The sequence below is a fragment of the Sphaerodactylus townsendi genome, linkage group LG16 (genome assembly GCF_021028975.2).
Source record: "Sphaerodactylus townsendi isolate TG3544 linkage group LG16, MPM_Stown_v2.3, whole genome shotgun sequence".
Taxonomy (NCBI): domain Eukaryota; kingdom Metazoa; phylum Chordata; class Lepidosauria; order Squamata; family Sphaerodactylidae; genus Sphaerodactylus; species Sphaerodactylus townsendi.
This window is the reverse complement of record NC_059440.1, coordinates 29,109,985-29,133,171: the sequence shown is the minus strand read 5'-3', so window position 1 is coordinate 29,133,171 and position 23,187 is coordinate 29,109,985. Positions and strand designations below refer to the sequence as shown.

General features: G+C 60.2%; 1 protein-coding gene across 1 annotated transcript; it reads right to left on the bottom strand.

Annotated features, from left to right (window-relative positions):
• Window positions 1-18,918, bottom strand: EPHA2 (EPH receptor A2). The gene is made up of 17 exons (XM_048518980.1): window positions 18,567-18,918; window positions 14,838-14,905; window positions 13,702-14,365; window positions 8,646-8,801; window positions 7,488-7,820; window positions 6,585-6,709; window positions 6,221-6,386; window positions 6,011-6,113; window positions 4,959-5,014; window positions 4,660-4,785; window positions 4,281-4,463; window positions 4,103-4,164; window positions 3,765-3,974; window positions 3,007-3,156; window positions 2,231-2,424; window positions 1,841-1,996; window positions 1-1,266 (listed from the first exon to the last, which is right to left on the bottom strand). Exons 1-17 carry the CDS (start codon window positions 18,742-18,744, stop codon window positions 1,161-1,163), a joined length of 3,036 nt encoding a protein of 1,011 aa, XP_048374937.1. The 5' UTR covers window positions 18,745-18,918; the 3' UTR covers window positions 1-1,160.
• Between the last annotated feature and the right edge of the window lie 4,269 nt (window positions 18,919-23,187).

The window sequence follows — 23,187 nt, the reverse complement described above, 5'->3', positions numbered from 1 at the left end:
TTTTTAAAAGAATTACAAATGTTTATTAAACCCAGAGAACACCACTCAAAACACACCAGAAATAAAGTCGTTTGCATGTTTTGTTGAAAACTGTGCATGAGTTTATCATTAATAAATATAAAAAATAAATTATGTTTTCTTTTTTAAAAAAAGACAAAACTATGAATGAACGAAGAACCGTCCACAGAAGTAAGAGTGCCTTGTGGGGTGGGGGGAGAGGAGAGGCAGCGTGGAGCAGAACTAACGGGGGACAGGAAGCGGGAGGCGGAAGGCGGCAAAACCCCTTCAGGGCCAAAAAGGGGTTCAGCCCAGAGGCTCGACGCGAGAGGGTAAAAGGCAGGGCCCCCCACCCAGCTGGAACAGAGGAGCACTCGGCCACCTGCGCTCATGGCGAGAATAGAATAGGGACCTTCACAGGTCCCCAAGAACACACCTGGCCAGGCAGAGCCTCAGAGGCGCCAGCGATGTTGTGGGGACCACGTGGAGCAGACCTGGCCCTGGGGGGGTGGGGGGGCGCTGGTGCCCATGGCGACTGCCGGTGAAGGCTTCCTGCCAGGCCAACTCCAGGAGGATCCAAGCCAGGGAGGAGGCTGAGGGTGAGCCACGACTGCAGCTGCTGGTCAGGTCTAGGCCAAGTGGGCCGGGGGGGGGGGGGGCGGGAGACTGCCAGCAGCCCCCCAGGAGGCAGGGAGGTCTGGGTGTCTAAGGGGGCCCCTTCTCCATTCTCTTTGCAAGACAAGGAGGCCACAACCCTTCCACAAGGAGGTCTCTGGGCTGGTTCGGCACATCTTCCAGATACTTCCAGAAGCTGGCCAGGCATGTGTCGCTTGGGCTATCCTTTGGCAGGCAGCACCAGTGGTTAGTGGCCCCTGTGGCCAGATCTGCATGGCCACCTTCTGCCACGGACCCTCAACCGGGAACATTTCCAGCCTTCACTGTCCAGAGCAGCTGGAAGGAGGAGCAATAAATACGGCACTTGGAGAGAAGCAGCAGCAATAGCCCACTGGCCTTTGGCACGAGGCGGGCAGCAACGCGGGTGAGGCGGTGCTTGGATTCCTCACTTCAAGTACGTCCCAGGAGCCAGGGGGCTTCAAGGGGGTCCTCACTGCACTGCGGAGGACGGAGCCACCCGAGGGAGAGGTCAGGCCCCTTCGGTGGCCTCAGATGGGAATGCCCACGGCGCTGACCTCCTGCTTCAAACCCAGCAGGCTGTAGGCAATGCGCTTCTGATGCCCCGGGAGACGCACCCCGATCCTCTTGATGTCCCTGGGAACAGAGAGAGGGGGCAGACAAGTGAGAAATCTGGACAGTGGACAGGCAGGACCCACTGCTCTCCCCACCCCCACCCCCACAAATCAGACAGTTCGATAGCATTGAAGGCTCTCCCCCTGCCCCTCCCCTGAGGAAAAGCAGCCCCCTCCCCTCCCCAGACTAATGGATCCAGGGCAGCCTCCACAGGGAGGGCGTGTTTGTCGCTGGAGACACCTGAGCCAGGGAGGCTGAAGCCGCCAGAGCAAAAGTTGCCCCCCCGCACCGGAATGAGCAGGCAGCCCTTCCCCTGCTTGCAGAGGGCACTACTTGCCACTGGGAAGACGACGGCAAGCACAGGAAGGTGCAGAGACCCCAGAGGTCCGCCTCCGCCCTGTGGTGACGACCCCTCCGCAGACACACCAATAGCCGATCCAGGATGAAGGGTGGCCTGTCCTTCCCGGAAAGAGCAGACCCTGCCTGGCTCGGCTGTAGTGAGGAGGGGGGCGCCTGCCAGTGGCCGAGAGGAGGGGGAAGCCAGCCTGTCTGGCCGAGAGTGAAACTGCTGTGCCAGCCCCCCCCCTTCACTCACTCATTGGTCATCTGGACCACCTTCTCAAGGACATCGTAGCCGGCGGCCACAAAGTGATCTGTGTACTGGTGCATTTTGATGGACTCCAGCCAGTCGGACACTGTCCGGAAAGGGATCCCCTCAGAGCCGCTGGTGCTGGGCAGGCGGATGGAGACCCTTCAGAGACACAACAGAGCCCGTGGCTCCTGAGAGTGCTTTTGTTGGGGGGGGGGGAGCCTCACAGAGGAAGCCCTGCTTGCCAGCTCCATTTGCTCAGCTTCCACTCCTGAGGTGGGGGTGGGGTAGAGGAAAGCCCTTCCTGCAGCCACTAGGTGGGCTTGCTGCTTCCCCAGGCGAGGGGGTCCCCAGCCCCACCCCCAGGTGCCCTGATGACGAGGCAGCAGCCCCTACCGAGGGTCAAAGTTTGCCAAGGTCTTCAGCGAGTCTGGGGAGTTGAGGAGCTTGTCTAGGATGCTGACCACGTCGCTGAACTTGGGCCGGCGGCTCCGCTCCTGTTGCCAGCACTGCATCATCAGCTGGTAGATGGTGGATGGGCAGTCCATGGGGGCTGGGAGCCGGAAGCCTTCGTTGATGGCCTTCATGACCTGCCCGAAAAGGGAGGAAGAGTGGGGGTTGATGGGGGGGGGGCGAGTGAAGCGTGAGGAGCCCTGCTGGAGCCCCAGAACTGAACACGGCCAACACGCAGGGCAGCAGATGACCCCACTAGCGCAGCAAGGACTTTGGCAGCAGGCAATTGGCTCCCAAGGTCTGGGCCCCCCCTCAGCCCGGCACCAGAGCTGCCACTGGGTAGAGCACGCAGGGACGCCACGCTGGCTGATTAGGAAGCGCCTCCCTCTCACACCCCCCCCCCCGGGAAGACCAGGTGACCCCACAACCCACACTCCAAGGCTACTTTTGTGTGCTGCCCTGGGGGAAAACGTGTGTGTGTGGGGGGGGGGGGCAGAGGAAGCTGTAGGGTGCTGCTACACTCAAACTGCAGAAGGGTGGGGCAGGCGAGGCCTCAGCTGGGCTGGACCTTCCTGAATGCCCGGGGATGGGACTGGAGGGGATCCAGCCAACCCACGTCTCCCAGGGGTGCCTTTTCAGTCTGTGGATGTAAACAAACTGCAGAATATACAACGGTGGAAATACCAACCCAGCCCTGCTGCCCTGGAGGAGACGCTCACCTCTTGGTTGGAGAGTTCCCAGTAGGGTCGCTCTCCATAGGACATCACCTCCCACATCACAATCCCGTAGCTCCAGACATCGCTGGCAGAGGTGAACTTGCGGTGCGAGATGGCCTCAGGTGCTGTCCAGCGGATCGGGATCTTCCCGCCCTGTGGGGACCAACACACAAAACCCAGAAGGCCCCTCAGCACCATGGCGGCCTCAGAAGACCCCACCAACTCTGTCCCCATGGCAGGCCTTTCCACAGGATAGCCAACGGCCCGCTGAGTTCCCGAGGTTATCGGGTCTCTTCCTGCAGGATGCCCAAGTGGGGTTCAGCCTCAACAGCCCACAGCTAGTGAAGCAGGGATTTCTTCCTTTCCCCAAGACTGCCCAAGGCCAAACCTCTCTTCCTGACTCTTCTTCCACGCCTTCTGAGTCCTCCTGACACCAAGCTCAAAGCTAACCGAGATGGCCAAGCTGTGAGAGCATCCAGGAGAGGGCCAGAAAGACGCTGCTCCCTGTGGGTCTCAGAAAACCCACAGCAAACGTGGCCTAGCAGTAACATCGGCAGGTGGCAGCTGCAGAATCTGTGGGGTTACTCTGAGTTGAGCCCAGAGGGCAAAGAAGCTAAGCCATGACGACCCAGCCAGGTGTGCCGTTCATTCCGCAGCACGCTTTACGGGAAGGCCCCGGCCCCTCGTGCCCTCCTGACCTGGTCCCACTTCCTGGCACTCCCGGGTGGCTGAGAGTCAGGGTGGCAGCAGGGCAGACTCACACTGGTTGTGTAGGTGGCATCGACGTCATCCTCCAGCACCCGGGAGAGACCGAAGTCGGAGACTTTGCAGACTAGCTGGCTGTTGACAAGGATGTTGCGAGCAGCCAAGTCCCGGTGGATGTAGTTCATGCTGGCCAAGTACTTCATGCCCGCAGCAATGCCCTGCAACATGGCCACCAGCTGCAAGACACAGAACTCCCCATCCTTCTCCTGGGGAGACAAGCACGAGGGACTCACCAGGCTGCTCCACGGCCGTCTGCAGAGGCCTGCAGGGCTGGATCAAGCGAAGCACACGTGGGCCCTCCCTCCCTACCCCCCGGCTAAGCAGGCACGCTCACCCGTAGGAATCGATCCAGCGCGCCATTCTCCATGAACTCCGTGATTATCATGAAAGGCTTGGCTGGAAAAAGAGAGAGGGACAGCCATGACCCATGGCAGCGCCAGGGCGAAAACAGTGGCTTGTCAGGGTGGGGCCTCCACCCGCCCAGCCCTTCCACTCCCTCAAGGGGGGCTGACCTTTGGACACCACGCCCTCCAAGTGGATGATGTTGTGGTGGCTGAACTGCCCCATGATGCTCGCTTCGCTCAGGAAGTCGATGCGCTGCTTCTCCGTGTAGCCCGATTTCAGCGTCTTGATGGCCACCGGGAGATCCTTCTTGCCATGTTTCAAGATCCCCTTGTAGACCTCCCCAAATTCACCTGGCAGGAGAAAAGGAAAAGCGATGCCGTCTCCAGGGAAGCAGGCTTGCCCCACAAGCTCTGGAGTCTGGCCTTCTCTCCCCTGCAGCCATCCTCTCCTTCCTGAACCAACTCTGGTGGCCCAAGGGAGGGGTCTCTGCCCTCCCCTCCTCCCCCCTCTGTCGCCCTCTGATCCTCGCAGCCTTGCTGTCCCTACCTGCCCCAATGACTTTCTGCCGGGAAACACAAGAGGAAGGGATCTCCGTTGTGAACTTCAGCACAGCCTGGCTGGGGTCTTCGTAAGTGTGGGGGTCCACATAGGTCTTCAGCGGCTTCAGCTGGTCTGAGAGGCCCAAGAATGAGACAAGGAATGGTGTGAATGGATCCCTTTGGCACGTGGCCATCTGAATGCTCTGCAGCCCCCCCTCGTGATTAGCCGGGGAGGACAGTTCTCCTGCCCTGCAGCCGTGGAGAGATTTGGCCCAGCTGCCAGCTCAGGAGGAGATCCCTGCTCACCAGCCCTGGAGAAGTAAACGTCCTCTGACGTCTGTCGTGCTCGCAAGTTCTTCTTCCTAAGAGCAAGAAGAGGCTGGAATCAGACCCCCCCCCCGCATGCGAGGCAGTCCAGCTGCTTCCACTGACCCCCCCCCCCCCCCGTGCAAGAGATTCAGCCCTTCCCATGACTCCGCCTCTTTCCTGCACTTCTCCAATATCAATGCTTTTTCAATATAAACGTATAGGCACACATATCTGTTCACCCACGTGAGACACGAACTCTACAAAAAGATGCAGCAGCGTGGATGTCTTCTGCCACGGGGGTTCATCACCTGCATTTTTATCCTGCTTGTTCTCCAAAGAGCTTAAGGAAGGGTCAATGGTCATCCCCTTTATCCTCACGACAGCCCTTTGAGGTAGGTTGCCGGGGGCAGGGAGCCTGCAGTCCCAGTCGGCTGTGTGGCCCAGCTGGCATCTCAACGCAGGTCTCACTGCTCAAATCTCCTGGCTTTATTTCCCACACCCCAGGCTTCAGAGGGCCCTCTCACGGTGCTGAAACTCTGGCACAGTCTGCCAACGTGACAGCAACACTCGCAAAGCGGTGCTCTGATGCCACTAATGCCCTTTCCGGAGTCAGGAGGCCTCTGGCGTGAGGGAGCCGCCATTCAGCAGAGCAGCCCCTTCCCCCCTTCAACGCTTGGCTGTGGGCTTCATGAATTGCAGCACCCCCAGGATTGCACCAGGGTGCAAGAGACCAGCCTTCCCTGGAAACCAACCTCCGAGAGTCAACCGCCTCCACTGCTCAAGAAGAGAGGCTCACCTAGTGGGGGGCCCATCCCCCGCCTATGACCCCACCCCCTGCTCCACCCAAGAAGTGCCAAAGCTATAAGCAAGGCCAGGCCCCAGCAGTGGAAGGGTCTTGGGCAGGGCCTCACAGCCGGGCTCTAGTCCCACGGAAAGAGCCCACGGGATCGTAGTAGCTCAAAAGCACCGGATCCCCCTGGCGAAGCCACACCTGACGGAGCCACTGAAAGCCCACGTGGCCCTGGACAGAGAGACAGTGAAATGCACACCTCCGGAGAATGAATAAGACAATGGCCAGCACCACCAAGACCATGAAGATGACACCAGCAATGACACCCCACAGGACCGAGGCGCTATTTGTGCGGTCAGAGCCTGCAGAAGAAAGGAGAAAGGGGGTAGTCAGGAAATGGCCTCTGCAAGAAAAATGGAGACAGCTTCCCAAGACCCGCCCTTCCCACAGCATTCAGAACAGGCCTTACCTTCATCAAGCGTCTCAAACTGATAATCCGTGGTCTGGGACCCGTAGCCCTCCTGGGTCACAGCCTGAACACGCACCAGGTACTTGGTGCCCGGGGTCAACTTCGTGAGGGTCACAGAGTTGGAGCTGCCTTCACAGCGCACAACCGAGTAACTGTTTTCATCCCTCTGCAAAACAAACAAACCCAGAGATTATGGGTGGGAACTGTCCTCAGCGGCCGGGGAGGGGGGGGGATCAGAGGAGCCCCTCCCAGCACGAGAGAGCTAGATGAGTATTCAGAAGGGAGGGAGGGGAGGGGAGTTAGGGAGGGAGGGAGGGAGGGAGGGAGGCAGGCAGGCAGGCAGGCAGGCAGGCAGGCAGGGTACCTTCTTACTGTAGGTGACCTCATATTTGAAGACATGGCTCTGCTGCCGGGGAGGGACGGTCCAGGACACGGTCAGGCTGGTGTCTGTGCGGCTATCCAGGGTCACTGAGGTCACTTGGGGGGGTTCTGAACAGTGGGGAAGCAGAATAGAGGGTGAGCAGTGACCAGAGAGATTTCATCCTCCCTCCCCAACACCCTTGGCTTTCATGTGGTTTGCTTTGGTCAGTGACTGGCCACCACAGGATAGGGCCGAAGCGCAACCCCCCATCTCCCAGGCGGTTTGGGTGCCTTCGCCTTCCCATGAGCGCAAAGGGGAGCGGTTCCCTCCCCTGGGGACTGGTGGTGGGACGTGGTGTCGCGATACGTGGAGGGTGGGGGTCATGGAGTGGGGGTGTGACGGAAGCTGTTTGGGCACCTAATTCTCAGTTCTGGCAATAGAAGTCCAAATTGTTTATCCTGATGCTGTTTCAATAAAGAATATTGTTACTGAACAGTCCAGGGGCACAGCAGCACCCTAAACTTAAGCACCAACACCTTGAACCTAACCCAGGAGACGGGGCTGATCCCGGATGCCTCCAATTATAACAGGGACCGATTATAATCTCCAAAGGAGCTTCAAGGGCAGCCCTGCATAGAGCCAGTTACAGTAGTCTAGTCTGGAGATCACTGTGGTGAGGTCAGACTGGGACAGGGAGGGCCCAGCAAATGTGGAAGGACGACATTCACTGTGCTCTGATTTGAGACATCCTGGATCAGTCAATATTGTCATGTGTTCGGACAGAGCAGTGGGGCAGCCTCTCGTGGAATACTATTGGGTCAATAGTACCTGCAGGCCTGCACAAGGAACGAACACGTGGGTCTAGTCCGCCTGTCGTGGCGGGGGAGGGTATGTGAATATTCTTACCTGTCTGGTTGATCGTGATGCTGGCAACGGCAAAACTCCGCTCTGTGCTAAAGGATGACACACCATTCCTGGCCTCCACGGTGAAGGTGTAATTCGCATGCGGCTCCAGGTCGCTGACTGTGAGGACAGTGCCTGTCATGGCATGAGCCTGCTCCGAGTACCGGACAGACGCATCGCAGGGCTGGCATTCCCCTGTCTCCGGCCAGCACTGTTCACACGTCACGCTGTACACGATGTCCTGGCGGCCTCCAGGGTCCTGAGGCGGGGACCAGAGCAGCTGCACTTTGGCCCCCAAGCCGATCGCTCTGGCGCCCTGGGGGGCCGATGGGGGGCCTGCAGAAGCAGCAGGTGAGACAAAAACCCTCTTTAAGGCTGGGCTGCCACAACAAGTGGGAAAACGTGTCATCACGACGGCTGTCTGCAAAGAGATGCCCGGCACTCCGCCACCCTCTTCGTCGCCAGACTGAGACCTTCTGCCGACCCAGCCCATCTGTTCTGGCTCTGATTCTCTCCTGGACCCTTGTGGACACACATAAAAGAGATGCCCTCTGCCACATTTACTTCCCTCCAAGTCTCAGGCACAGCAAGGTCCCCCCATTCTTCTTCCATACACCTGTTCTATAAATACCAGCAAACTGCCTCTGAGTATGGAGGCTCCATTCACGGTTGTTCACAGAACTATCTTTCTTGAACTTCCATCTAGCCCCGTGAACTTCCATCTAAACCAGCATGGTGCAGCCATTAAAAGCAGGTGGATTCTAATCTGGGGAACCAGGTTTGATTCCCCACTCCTCCACCTGAGTGACAGAGGCTTATCTGGTGAACCAGATGTGTTTCCGCACATTCCTGCTGGGTGACCTTATGCTAATCAGTTCTTCTTAACTCTCTCAGCCCCACCTGCCTCACAAGGTGTCGGTTGTGGGGGGAGGAAGGGAAAGCCACCTTGAGTATCCTTGCAGGAGAGAAAGGTGGGGTATAAATCCAAACTCTCCTCCTCCTTTGTTTTCCCAGCTGTAAAATGGTCTCATACTTGGTTCCTATGAATGGGGATAGGCTAAACATCCCCAGCTCGGAAGAGCAAGGCGGAAGAGGCAGGCAGGAGGGAATTTTATTCTTAAAGGGGGGATTCTGCCCTTCTGGGCCCGCTCGCTCACTTACTTGTGCAGGGCGAAGAGACTGGATCAGTCAAGGACCGGAAATAGCCTTCTTGACAGGGGCACCAGGTGGCGCCCACAGCAGAGGGCAGCGTGTGCAGCGGGCACTTTGAGCAGGCACTGTTGGAGATGTCCGATTTGAAGAAGCCGGCAGGGCAGGCTGCAGTGAAGGGAGACCAAGGGGGCAGGGGTTAGCTGGCCCCCACAGATCCAGATTCAAGGCAGACGGCGGCAGGGCCCTCTCTGGGCACAAGAGAAACCGGGAAGCAAACGTGCCATACCAACTGAGAGCTAACGGGGTGGGGTGGTGGCACATGCTCAGAGGCGCTCGGGTCGGCCCTCGCCATGCAGCTGATCAGGAGCAAGCACCAGGAAGGAAGACGCACCCCCAGAGCAGGGGCGGGCAGGCATTGCAGCACGTTTGCACCAGAGGGGAGGGGTTGTGCGGGGAAAAGTTTGTCCAGGCACAGGAATGTTGGAGAGTCGTGTGCATTTCCTGGCAGAGTCTCTGCTTCCCTGAGAAGCACATTTGCTCCATGAGGTCCCCCTGGAACCCCGTCACTTCCTCGAGGACAGGAAGCTCTTTCACGAGCCGGACAGATGGAAACCCCAGACGTCTGCTGGGCTGCCGCAGCCAGATGTAACCTCTTCCTCAGAGGCAGCAGAGCTCCTCCCCTGTCGAGGGCAAGGCCGTCCCAAGGGAAGAAGCCACGCCTCTGGCCAAACATTTCTTGCCCTTGGCCTCCTCAGAAGCCCAGAATGACTGAAGGGGTGGCCACTGCTGGCCCCACAGGGCGAGGGCGGGAAGGCCGCCCAGTGAGCCATCCCAGATGAAGAGGGGACACTGTGTGCCAGTCTGGCTGTGGGTGTGGAGGGAGGGAGGGAGGGAGGGAGGGAGGGAGGGAGGGAGGGAGGGAGGAAGGAAGGAAGGAAGGAAGGAAGGAAGGAAGGAAGGAAGGAAGGAAGGAAGGAAGGAAGGAAGGAAGGAAGGAAGGAAGGAAGGAAGGAAGGAAGGAAGGAAGGAAGGAAGGAAGGAAGGAAGGAAGGAAGGAAGGAAGGAAGGAAGGAAGGAAGGAAGGAGAGACTCCCATCCTCTGGCAAGGCCACAAAGCTGCCCCGGTTCCCTCACCAGTTGAATGGAGGACCTTTCTCAGCTGGCTCCAAAGCCTGGAGGGAACCTACAGCTGGGCAGAAGGCAGCTTCAACCGGGCAGCCCCAGACCTTCTGGTCCCCAGCAGTCAGGCACCTTCTCGGGCTCCCCCCTTCAGCCACTTCCCATGGCTCTTCTAGCTGCCAAATGAAGCAGCGGCTGCTTCAGCCATAGCCCCTCTGCCAACCTGCCCTGTCCAGATTTTTTGTGGGGGAGGGGGCAGGCTGAATGCTTCTGCTTTCTTAGAAACAGAGGAGAAGGCAAATGGGTCACAGGGTTCATGAAGGGAAGGGACTAGAGGAGAGCCTGGGAACAAGAAGCCCTGCCTGGCCCAGCCTGTGTCCAGCCCCAGAGCCTTCACTTCCCTGCCCCCCAGAAGTAAGCTGGGCTGACCGTCTGTCCAGCACTTCCGCAGGTGGCCGAGCTGGCAGCTGCATCCCATGTAGTCAGGGTGGGAAAGGCCAGGATACGGCCCAGGTATGCACTTCACTCTCAGGTGGCCCAGACAGTCCATGCAGCAAAGCAGGATCCACGGATACTCCAGCCACTCCCCCCTCCCCCCACTGCTAGGATCCTGCATATTCTGAATCTCGGACTGGGCATCTTCTGCACTTGCTAGGTCAGCTGGGGGCATTGCTTGGCGGGACGAGGAGCTCCTCCCCATAGCTCCACCCAGGGATGGTGACCGCATCTGCATTTCTCTCTTCCCTACGAACGTTCCTCCAGTGAAAATGTCCTAATTCCCCGGGAACTGGAAAGTGAGGCACACGAGCACAGCACCTGGCTGAAGCATCGGCCACCTCCTCGCTCTCCACACAGGAGTGGGCCGTCGGTGCTGGGCTCTGCTCCGGGCATCTTGCCACGCCCAGTGCACCCCCTTGATCGTGCCACTGGGCACATAAGTGATCTAATTCTAAAAAATTATATGTGTGAATCTAGAGTTAACTTTCAGTAAAGATGAGACAGTTGTAAGTTGTTGTAAGTTGTGTAATGGGTTGTACTTTGCTATGTTTTTTACTTCTTTTCTTCTTTTTGGTTGCTTTTGTGGGTGCCTGTGAATGTGTGTCTTATGTGAGATGTGCCTCTGGGCGATGCTGCTGACCTCTCCTTGGCCGGCCTCAAGCAGAGGCCGAGGCCTGCACCAGCTGAAGGGATCCCCTGGAGGCTAGCTGGAGGTGGGCACAGCAAGGATCCCCCCCCCCAATGCTGTCAGGGGAACAGACCCTCCTTGGCAGCGTGGGGAAAGGCCAAGTGGGAAAGGCAGGGGAGGGGAGGGGGGTGCACACACAGGAAGCCCAGACGAGCAGTGTTTATTCCTGCAGATCCACCGCCTGCCTTTCTTTCCTGCCTGCCTGCCCGTGGGCCTCCCATTTTGCAGAGGCCGGGAGGCTGAGGGAGGGGAGGCCAGCGGCTCGCACACACAAAAGGGCACATTCTTTCCTCCACCCCCCTTCCGTTGTGGGAAGCTCCTGCCGCGTCTACAGGCAGCTGGCTGGGGAGGGAGGAGGATAGCAGCCCCATGCCACAACAGAGGGGGCGGGTAGGGGTAGCGAGGGCAACAGAAGCCCAGTCTTGTGGAGTGCAGCCGGCCCCCACCAAGCCTCAGCAGAAATGGGCAACATCTCCAGTCAATGTGGGGCAAAGCAGAATTCCCAGCCGGGTCACTCTCCCTGTGGGCCCTGAGAAGCCAGACAAGGCTGTCTCTGCAGGGCCTCCTGCCACAAGCGCCACGCTGGCCACTAGCAGCCTCTGGCAGGGCTGTTCCTCCTGGCACAGGCAGCTGGGAGGGCAAATGGCCCCCTCCTTCCTGGGAGCCTTTTGGAAGCGGGGGGGGGGGGGAGCTTGCTCAAGAGGCTGCATTACTTCATCACCTTGAAAGCTGTTTATCTCGCTTTGCAAAACCCAGGCGCATTCCTCAAGCAGAATCCTGAACAAAACTCAAACACAGGATGCAGGTGAAGGGGCAGGGGGGGGGGGGGCACTGAGCCTCACTGTCCTTCATGCATCTCCCGCAGAGACTGAACCGGGAAACTTCTCCCTGAAAGCCGCGCACCATCATCACAGGGACCCTGCCCTGACTCTGCTTCCACGCAGCCACGGGAGAAATCCCCTGCCTGCCGAGGACCCAGGTGGGGTTCTGCCAGGCACCGGAAGCAGCAGCACCCGGAGCCTCTGCCTCCTCTCTCCCCTCCGGCACCTAACCGGATGGCCGGCGTGAGTTGTGGTGCCCAGCCGGTGTTGCCAACCTCCAAGGGGATTTCCTCCAAATGACAGAGATTGGTTCGCATGGAGACCCCAGTGCTTTGGAAAACGGACTCTGGGGCACTCGACTCCCCTGAAGCCCCCCCCCCCCGCTCCCCAGACCTCCCCCTCCTCACCTCCCCCCCCCCAGCACCTTCAGGTATTTCGCAATCCGGAGCTGGCAGCCCGACTCCAGGCAGTTCTGTGGGGTCTCCCAAGGGACTTTGGAAGGGAGACTCCCAGCACTGACCAGCCTTCCCAAAGGGCAGCTGATCTTGCCCAGGGTCCAGACCAAGCTGACCCTTGACCCCTCCCTCATGATTCCAGGATTTATCCCACAGCCCCCTCAGGTCCATGCAGGGTGCACAGGAACCATGAGAGAAGCAACTCTGGAGCAGAGCATGGACCTGCCACGTGGGGGGGGGGGGCAACACCTCCCTCCCTGGCCCAGCATGGAAGTCGCCCTGGTCCTCACAGGAAGAACCATTAACCCCGCGGGGGCCACTGCAGCCTGTTCCACACCCATTGCCCACCCTAGTGGCTTCTCAATCCCAGGCCTGACCGCTGGGTGCACTGGCTCCCCTGAGCACTGCGAGCTACTCAAAAAGGTCATGCTTTGCCACCCCCACCTGGAAATGATTGCCTCTTGGGGGGGCCATTTACTCCCTGGCTGAAAGGCCCCCCCCCCTCGCCAGCAGGCCATTTCAGGTCATGAAACTGGACCGTGCGGAAAAGGTGGCCCTCTCCGCTGGGTGGTCTCGTGGTGCCGTCTGCAGAATGCCCGGGTGCCACAAACAGCCTAGCTGGGCTTGGAAGTCAGAGGATGAACTGGCTAAGTGGGCCCACGGGAGATATTTGCCTCTCAGTGCCCATAAAGGGGCTGAACAGAAGTGTACAAACACCAGGAATCAAACCTCTCTCTGGCTGCAACCCAGCCGGTCAATAAGAGTTGCCAACCCACAGATACTCAGGGCCACCCAAAAGTCCAGACACAAATGAGGCGGTGGTCCAGTTTCCTGTCTTTCCAGGCTGTTTGGGGGGAGGGAGAGGAGAAGGTGCCCCCTGTGACATTCCCCCATCAGGGAAGTTTCCCAAGTATTTCGCAGAACCCCCCTGGACCCCCTCAGCAGCCTCTCTGACTGGCTGGAGAAACCGCTCCCACCTGGGGGACCAGGACCCCCCTGAGCATTTCCCACAGATGCCACGGAAGTGTGGACATCCAGCCTGGAAGCCCTCATTGGAAGGGGCTCCCGCTACCCTGACAGGTTGCCAAAGGAACCCGTCTTTCCCCTTTGCCGCCTGCAATCGATCCGTTCCCCGGGGCCCTCCGTTCAGCCGGCTGTGGCCCCCTTCCCGTTCCCCCTTCCCCAAGCAGCCCCGTGCTCTCTTTTCCTTTGGTCCTCACCGCAGCCCTTTGAGGTAGGTGAGGCTGAGAGAGGGGGGTGAGAGGCCCACGGCCCTCGAGAGATCACCTCCACTTCTGGTCTCACCCAACTACACCCCCATCAAAGGGCCCCACTCCTTTCCACACCTGGGCCCCAAGAGGTGTCCGTGGCATTTCCTGGATGGATCTCAGGGTACTTTTCAAGATCTCCTCTGGGATGGTTGGGAACGGGGGTGGGGAGGACAAAAGTCCGGCACGGGCAGGTGCACAAAAGCCAGGCCTTACCTTTGCAGCCACTGTCCCCGTGTGTCTCGTGGCCCTGGCGGCAGAGGCACTCCCCGATGGGAACGAGCCACTCTCCGTCTGAGTTGCAGTGCATGGCCGGCGCCTCCTCTGCCACAGCGTCCGGCACGCACGCTCCCCGCACCTTGGCCAAGGCCTGCGAGTCGGCTCCGGCAATGGTCTCGGGGAAGCTGGCCATGTTGCGGAGGACGCTGGGGCACTTCTTGTAGTAGATCCGTACTGAGAGGAGGGCCACGCAAGCCCCGATGTCCTGGAAGGCCACATAGAACCCCTTGCGCGTGAGCGGCCCGACCGGGCGCACTTCTTTGTTGATCTTGACGTTGCGGGCGGCAAAGTCCTCGCGCACGGTGATCTCGTCGGGGGCAATGGTGTCGATCTTGCGGAACTGCCGCTTCTGGAAGTTGATGCCGTAGTCCACGTCCGACTCGGCGTAGTAGAGGTTGAAAGTTTCCTTGCAGGTGCCCGTCCCGCTGGGGAAACTGTTGCAGTCCCGGACGGTGAAGTGAAGCTCGATGAAGATGCGCTGTGCCTCGCTGCGGTGAATCCAGTTAGACCTCAGCCAGTTGTCCTGGCCCCCCTCCATCACGTTGCAGACGGAGTAGATGTAGATGAGGGTCTCGTTCATCACGTTCTGGAGAAGGTCCCACTGGCAGAGGAGAGAGAGCATTGGTGCCAGGAAGGGAACCTTTATCCATGCAGTGCATGAGCAACCCGTGGAACTCCCTGCCACAGGATGCCTGGGAGACTCTCACAGAAATCACACCAGGCAGCAATAGGTGGAATGCCCGGAAAACTCAGACAAGGCTGGCATAGCTGGAAGGCTCCCCAGATACGCAGAAAGCTTTCGATGCACCCAAAGGGAACAAAAAACCCATGCCTGGAAGTGGCCCGAAAGGGCTGGGACAGGCTTTCAAAAGGGGGGAAATGCTAAGAGAAGGGAAGCAAAATCAGTGAGGGGGGCTTAGCCCCCACCTGTGTCAGAAAGGGGAGGATCAAATGCCTCCCCACTACCCCTCCCCCCTCCCACTTGTTCCTGCACTGTTCTCCCGGGGGGGGGGGCAAGACAAACATCCAGAGGGCATCTTCTGGCCTCTGGCCACTCCCAGCCCCAAACTTACCCCTCTGCCGTAGGGGTGGTTGAGCCAGCCCAGGTCCCCTTGAGCCCCGGCAAAGTCCAGCAGGACAACTGAAAAAGCAAAGCACCGCACGTCAATACCCAGAGGGAGGGAGCGGATCGCTGCCCCACATGCCCCCCCTTCAGCAGCAAAGCAGACCCCCCTCCCTTCCTCCCACAAGGGCTTCTTTCTCCCAGAAGAAGGGAGTCCTGAAGTGGCCAACAGTGGTCTAGGAAGAAGCCCAGCACGGCCCAAGGGGAATCTGGCCATCGAAAGAGCAGAACTAGAGTGGGTGGGGTGGGGGGACTGGACCACCACTGGCCCCCTCCAATTCCAAGCTCCTGAACAATGTCCCCTTTTGTTATAAGGGAAGGCCAAACCTGAGCCCCCCCCCCCCGACTCAGAATGCTTGCCTCCACCCCCGCCCCCCCACCCAAGGTATGATGGCTTGGAAAGCGGCAGCAGCAACTCTGCACATGTTTGGAAGTACTGCCTCCCCTTGGGTTCCTTGCCAAAACTACGGCTTCTGGTCAGCCACACCCACCCTCTGCCCATGACCATGGAAGCCAGCCTCCAGGTGGGCCCTGCTGCTGAGGTCCATCTTCCCATCGCCCCCACCCTGGAGATGGCAACCGAACCCCCCCAATCCCCTTGCAGGGTCCGGAAGGGACCTGCAGCTCCACCCACGAGCATGCAGCCCTGCCCTCTGGCTTGCTGAGGAGACCGGGGGGGGGGGGGAGGCCTGTCACGGCCCGGGAGCCACCAGCCCGCTCAGTAAGTGCCTGGGCAAAGATGGGTTCACACTCACACAAAGCAGGAGTTGTGGGCCACGGCACCCAAGCACAGCAGCCACGGCCTTGGTCATGTACCCAGGCTCCCGTGGGCTGCTCTGGAGGGCAGCTCTGGCCAGGGGGGCGCCTGGCCTTCTCTTGTGCAAGGCCAGAGGGGGCGACAGCCCAACGCTGCCCTGCAAAGGGTGGCCCCCCAGCTGCTTAGAGCCAGCCAGCCACACAGCACATGACCCGCGCCCATCAGACAGGCTACCCAAACCGCTGCCACCTGAAAAGGCAGAGGGACACTGCAGAGCTCCTCCCCCCTCCCCCAAAACTGCAGAGCACCGAGGCCTCCCTCCTGCCCTCCCCCCAGCAGACAGCATTTCCCCCTCCCCACAAAAGGAAAAATATGTGCCCCATAATTCCAGGCTCTTGGGAACTCCAAGCATCACTCAGAGGAGGCTGCCCGCTGCGCGCACACACACACCCCGCCACGCATGAAGTGCTGCTGTGGACGGCCACATCCCCACCCAGAGGCCAGCCCAGCACAGAGACCTGTGCAGAGAGTGACTCAGTGGGAACCCCACTCTCCGCCAGCAGACGATAACCGGAGCGGTGGCTGCCAGCGAGAGACCACGGGGCTGGTTGCCCAAAACCACACACAAACTATTGGAGCACGCTACACTGACAGTTCCGTGATCTCAATTATCACAGAGCCAAGGGCTTTGGAGGATCGTTGTTTGTTGGTATCCAAGGAAATGCCCAACCTGCTGAGTCAGGGGTGGTTTGTTTGGGAACAGGGCGGTGGCCCAGGGGCAAAGGGCTCCAGGACGGCAAAGAAAGGGGTAGGGCGAGAGGTCAGCCTGTGACCCCGCCCCACTCCAGTGGCTGTCAGGCTCCCAGTGGGCAAGGTCACTCCTGTGACCCCCCAAACCTGGCACCAGGACAGAAGCTCCAGGAGGCCTCTGGGGAGAGGGGGTCTCAGGAGCTCACAGGGCCATTGCTGGGCGGGGGGGACGAACTGAGGAAGCAAGAAGCTCAAAAGGCCTCGTCATGGAGGCTGCTAGAGATGGCACCGCCAGGACTTTCCCTCCAGGTCCTCCAGGGATCTCAGAGACCCCCCCCCCTGCCGATCTCTTTCAGAGGCCCAGGACAGGACTGGCTGCAGGGCTCCGGCCCTCCCATTGAAAGGAGCATCTTAGGGAAGGAGGGCTGCTTGCCTGTTTCAGCCCAGCTTCAGGGCTTGGGGGGGGGGGTGTCCCCCTGACTTGCCTGCTGCTCAGCTGGGCCTGGAGTGCTGCAACCGGTCCCAGGGAAGGGGACGGGGGTGGGAAAGCCCCTCCCAGAGAGGTGAGGGCTCTTTTCATGGTCCAGGCGCCTCCTGGCCCTCTCCCTCCCATGTGGGACAGGGCTTTGCAGAGAACGGTGCCAACCTGTGTGCCAGACAATTCCCCTGGTGGGCATCCCACCCTGAAGACAGGCTGGACTTCCGTCAGGAGCTGGGGTGCTCTCTGTGGGGTGGGGGGGTGCACTGGATGAGACCCAGGGCTTCCAACAGTCCTCCCCACTGGGGCATCACCAAATCAGGGTCAGCACCTGCTGACTGGGCGGGGCCTTCTGCTGGGACCAGGTGAGTTGGTGAGCAGAGATCTTTGCCCCCCTCCTCCCCAGCTGGAGATTTCAGGGCCTGCCCTTTATTTGACACAGGAAGAGATCCCAGGCATCATTGCTCAGGGAAAATCCAGTGATGCAGAAGAGGCCCCGCACAAGAGGATCTCTGGCCATGTGCAAAGAACTTCCCTCTGTCTTGGCCAGGATCGACGGCAGCCAGGCCTGAGGGAATGCAGGCAGGAGGGCCGTAGCTCTGGGCAGAGTCCTTGTATTTGGGGCGGGGGAGACGGTCCCTCCTTTTTCTGGGGCTTGAGATGGGGGGGGGGCTTGGATCTGCCGTTGCACCCCCTTCCCGGCACTTGAGCTGGGCTCTCTGCTCCTGCTTCACGGCCCTCAGCGGACTTGGAGGGACACATCCCGCCCCCGCCCCCTCCCGCATCAGAGCTTTAAACGCCGGGCAAGAGGCCCGACTGGCTTAAAGCCACCGAAGCCCTCCCAGAATCGGCCCCGCAGCAGCAGCAGCAGCAGGCAGGCGGGCGGGCGAGGGGCCGCGGGCCTCCCTCCCTCCCTGCCGGGACCACCTGGCCAGCCGCAACCAGCAACGTCCCCGCGGCGGCGGCTCTCGCTCTCCTGCCCTGATGGGGCTGCCTCGGAGGGCCGTCCGGAGCCCTCGCCAGCCCGGAAGCCGAGTCCGCCGCCAAAAGAGCGCTTCTCTCCTGCTCGGCCCCGCACAGCCTCGCAGGGCACTTTCCCCGCAGTCGCCACAAACGACGCCCCCCCCCCCCCCCTGGGCAGAGCGCGCCCCGCCAAGTCCGGCCGCGACGGTCACCGCCCGGAAACCCGACTCCTCCTCACTCAGGCTCTGGACCCGGCCCAGCGGAAGCGCCCAGCGGCAGGATCGTCGGGCTGGGAGACAGCCCTCTCCGGCGGACGGCGAGCCTCTCGTTGCAGCCCCCGCTGTCCCGGCCGGCGGGGCAAGTGCTGCGGCGCCCAGGCGAAGAAAGAGGCCGCTGGTCTGGCATGCACCGAACGCGCCCCCCTGCGCCGCTCCGCTTCCCCCCAGGCCGGCCGAAGGGGCGTCGCTCTCCCCTCCTCCGCCGGGTTCAGCTCCGAGCTGCTCGGGAGGGGGGCGGCCTGGGTACCGCCTCCCCCCCCCCCACTCGCCACCTCCGCGCCCGCTAAGCAGCGCCCCCGGCCCGGCCCGCCGCGTGGCCACAGGCAGCCCCCGCCGACTTGGGCAAACTTTTTCCCCCGGTCCTGGAGAGGGGGGAGGCGAGGAGGGCCCCGTCTAGGGTCTCGGGGACCCGGCCAGCCCAGGCGATCCCAGGCGGCGCAGCTGAAACCTCACCTTCTTCCTGGCTCCGGCCGCAGCTGAGGCACGCCAGGAGGGCGAGGAGGGCTCCGGCGGCGGCCCCGGTGCGGCTCATGGGCCCGGCTGGCGGGCGGGCGGGCGGGCTGGCAAGGGGCGCGCGGGCCTCGCAGGCGTCAATGGGAGCCGCCGGTGGGAAACTTCGGCCCCAGTTCATTCATGCCCTAGCCGACGTCAGGAGGGCCCCGCCCTCCGCCCCGCCCAAGGCATTCGCGGTGGGGGGGGGCAGAGCTTCCTCCCAGGGCGTCGGGCTCCAGCGACGCGGAAGCACAAACTTCCCGCGAGTCTCCGGCGCGCGCCCATCGGAGCCGCTCCCGTCCCCCGGGCCGCAGAAAGGAAGGAGGAGGCCGATACCACCCCCTTCATAACACGGCCCGTGAAACGGCTTCTCGGGGAACAGGACCCCGCCCGCCCCCCAGCTCCCGGGGTGTGCAGGGCAGAACACTCCCCCCCCACACACACACATACATACACAGGGTGGGAGTTGACTTGCAAACAAACCGGCCCTGAGTGAGCCCCTCCCCCGTAGCTATAGTTCAGTTTTCACCCAGAAGTCATGATGCTTATTTTACTGACAACTTCAGCCTGAGCAGCCGGAATATCTCTGGATGTTCCATAGCATCAGAGCCGTTCTGCCCACCTCGGAGCTGCTCCACCTGGGACCAGAAGGGAGTGTCGCCCTGGCTGGCTTAAACCTGCTTCTGCGTGGCTGGACGGACCCTGTGGAGAAATCTCTCTCTCTCTCTCTCTCTCTCTCTCTCTCTCTCTCTCTCTCACACACACACACACACACACACACACACACACACACACACACACACAGGAATTCGCCCTGTGCCTCCAGGCCGCACAAATGCCTTGACACATACACACAGCATGACGTCAGGGGTAGCCTATCAGTCACCCAGACAAACGCAGCCCGCAATGTCTTGTGTTCCGCTTACTCATGGGTGACCTCACGCAGAAAGCTTTTGCCTCTGAACTGACCCAAAGGGGAAGTCTTCCTTGTCAGGGGAGCAGGGGGGGCAGTGGGAGGGCGGGACTTCCCATTTTTTGTTGAGAGAAAATCCATCTTTGTAGGATGACAGGGTTGGAAGGCTCCCAGAGAGGCACCATGACAGGAGAACCCGGAGTATTTATCCAATTCAAAGAACTGCCTCATGGCAGCCCTGTAAAGTAGGCTGGTCTTAATAAGTTAAGAGAGTGGCCTATTCCAAGCCCTGTATGCATTTATGGCTGAGGAGAAAATCCCAGGGCCTTCCCAGCTCAAACTCTGGGCCTCTATACATCACTCCAGTTGTCCAGGAATTAACTCTGTACATGCTCCAATAGGTCGCTGTTCTGTCCTGGACAGGGCTTCACTTCACCTTCTGCCAACAGAACAGAGTCGGGGGCTTGTGGTGCCTGAAAGACAGGTGGCGTGAATCCACTCAGCAGCCTTCAGCAAGCTGCTGCCCACTCAGCCCTGCCTCCCCCTGCTATGGGGGGGACACTCGCAAACCCCACAAGATAACAGCACGATCCTCTGAGGAATGCGAAAGCAGCGGTCCAACTCCTCAGTCCACTCTTGGCTTCTCCCAAAAGTCCAGCTTGTTGGAAGAAAGGGACTTTACACTGTTTCCTGCCTCATCCTACAGAGGGGTTTTTTACTAGCGAGCTAGTGGCTAGATAGGGACTTAGGAATTGTTCACCTTTACTCTATCATGCTGACTCTATCCCTTTGAGGTAGACTGATACTCTTAGGGACTTCCTCCCTTGCTTCCGCCTTCTTCTCATTTTACCTTCTTCTCCATCTTACCTTCACCATGCCTAGGGAGAGGATGTGTCTCCTGCGCATCCGTCTCCATCCAGCTAGATTAGAATAGATAGTGAACCTCTCTCTCCACCTTTCTATCCAGAATGGAGTTCACTAATAAATACTCTTTTCATTAGATTAGAAACTACAAATGACTCTGACTTCCTTTTGTGTCTGAAGTTCTCTCTAGCAAGCTCAGCCATGCGTGTGTGCCCAGGTAAGCTTCCCTGTGTTCAGCCTCTGTGCCGCTCTGCTGCTTTTGCAAGGGAAACACACGCACCAGGTGTGGTTCTCTCAACACAGCTGACTCCAGTGACGCTCCGGGTGCATCTTCAAAGGTCTTGGCTGGGCTACGAGACAGCCACCTTCTCCTGTGCTCCTCCTTAAAATCGATCCCTTCTTGGCCTCACTGGGTTCCTCCTGGCCTGACTTTCCCTTGTTCCAGCCCCCATCCACCCACCCCCACCCACCCCCTTATATGGGCACCATAAAGGCCTTCACCCTTCTGGCCGTGCCTCCCCCACTCCGCTCCGTCTGTCAGCCTCCCTCCTTTTAGCACATTTCTGTTTCCTAGCTAATTTTTATGCCACTTCTGAGGGTGTGAAAAGGAGCTCCTTGAAGGAGGGGGAGTCAACTGAGGGCTGCAGAAGCCCCTCCAAAGCTCCCCCAAGAAGATGCATGACGTCCATGGGGGGAGGGGGCATCACCAGAGACCCCCAACATGCAGTGAGGCAACTCAGGCTAACCACAGTGAAGCAATCTGTGATTTCCGGAGGGGGGAACCTTGAGCAGGTCACAAGGTAGAAGACTGGGGTGGCCCTAGTTGCTGCCACAGGGCGAGCTTTGGGACACAGCCCCACCCCCAGTGACTTCTCAGGGTGGCCCCAGCGGTAGAGCATGTGGTATGTAGGTTGCCCCTAGCCTTGGCAGAGGGTGTGTGAAATAGGGTTGCCAACTCCACGTTGGGAAACTCTTAAAAGAGATTTGAGGATGGAACAGGGACTTTTGGGGGGGGGGGCACTGCAACAGAGTACATCCTCCAAAGCATTCATTTCCTGCAAGTGAACTGTAATTGCAGGAGATCTCCAGGTCTCACCTGGAGGCTGGCACCCCTGGTTGTTCCCCACCCCGACTGTGAAGGCCACGGTCCTTGCATCGCACAGAGGACTCGGGCCAGCTTTCTCTGCTGCAGCCCTCTTGGCTCAGGGTCCCGCTGGCCTCCTCTGTCTGTGAGGCAGGGTGGACTTCCTGGATGCTGGGCCTTAACTGAGGACACTTTGTTGTGGAGCGCAGCAGTATTTGAGCAGCTCGGCCTTCTTCAAAGGACAACCCCCCCCCTTGTAAAACAATGAAGGGCCCTTATTAATGGCTGGCCTGAATGGAGAGGGCCCCCAGGTCTTGCTGTGAAACAGCCGGAAGAGACAGCTCTGCTGGAGGCTGAAACGTGTGGCTGGAGGGAGGGGCTGCCCCCACCTTTTCACATGCAGAATGCTGCCCCCTCCCTATCCAGACTGACTGCAACACTCCAGCTCTGCACAGGGTGGGGGGTCTTTGAACTCCAGCACAAAGGCAAAATGCAATCCCCCCTCCCTGGGTGATGAATGGAAGGGGCAGGAACTGCAAAGGGTTATTGCCAGACCTTTGTGGTGGGGGGGGGGGGCTGCTTCAGGTGGGGTGAAGGTGCGGAGAATAGTAGGTCACCTCCAGTGAAAATGATACTCTCCCTCCCTGCAGTGGGGCCCTTTTCATGCCCTCTGCCCAGGTAGGGCCTGCATTTCCTTTGTCCTCATAAATGTTATGGGTCAAGCAGATGCACCACTCAGTTTGTGGGAAGGGGGGGCATCCTGCCCCAGACTTGCAGGGAGGGGTGCGATGGACTAGCGAGGGGGGGGACAGGCACTGAAGCCCACAAGCAGACCTGAACCAGAGGCAGGGGGCTGTTGGCCACACTTCTGCCACTCCATCTTGCTGGCTTCACATCTGCACAGTAAACACGAGCGGTCCCGATCCTCTCTTGCCCCCACCTGAGCTGGCCCTTGTCTGGGGCTGTCCTGCCCCTGCCCTTGGGAGAGGCCAGGGCCTGCCTGAGGCCAGGTGGCTGAGGCATCTACAGGGAAGGGAGGGTCCTTGAGTGACCCCTTGGCTGGAGGAGGGAACCCCCATGATGCTGTGCGGCTGCAGCCTGGGTCGGGTCTCCTGAATCTCCAGGGGCAGAAGGCGGGCAGTCTGTGGACACCCCCCCCCCCCCAGCAGGTCCAGGCGGCGAGCTGTGCCTGCTCCTGGCCACTGGTTCAAAAGGGTCATCTCGTTGAGTGGGGGAATATGGTTTCCCTCTCACCCTAGCCTACCTCGCAGGGTCCTTGTGTGGATAAAACAGAAAGGGCCAAACCATCCCCGTGGGAACAAGCGGCCTGCCCATGCAGACAGCCGCCTTGCACCAAACCTCCGCCTCCGGAGGGCTGCCTGGGCCGGGGGGCTTGGTGAGCCTCGAGCGGCGGCGGCCCCTGGGCGAGTGAGGAGGCGCAAGCGGAGGAAGGGCCGGCCGGCCCCCCTGCCCCCCCCGCCGCGCCGCTCCCCTCCCCAGCAGCCCCCCCGCCCGTCGTCCCACCCTCGGGGAGCCACTCAGCGCACAGGAATGCGGGCGGGTCGGCGGGCGGACAAAAGAGCCGCCGCCGCTTCCGCATCGCCCCACCGCGCCGCCGCCCACGGCTGCATTCCTGACGCCCCAGGAGCCGCTGCCGGCACGCAGGCAGGCAGGCAGGCAGGCGAGGGCGGGCAGAGCCCCCGGCTGGCAGAAGGCGGAGC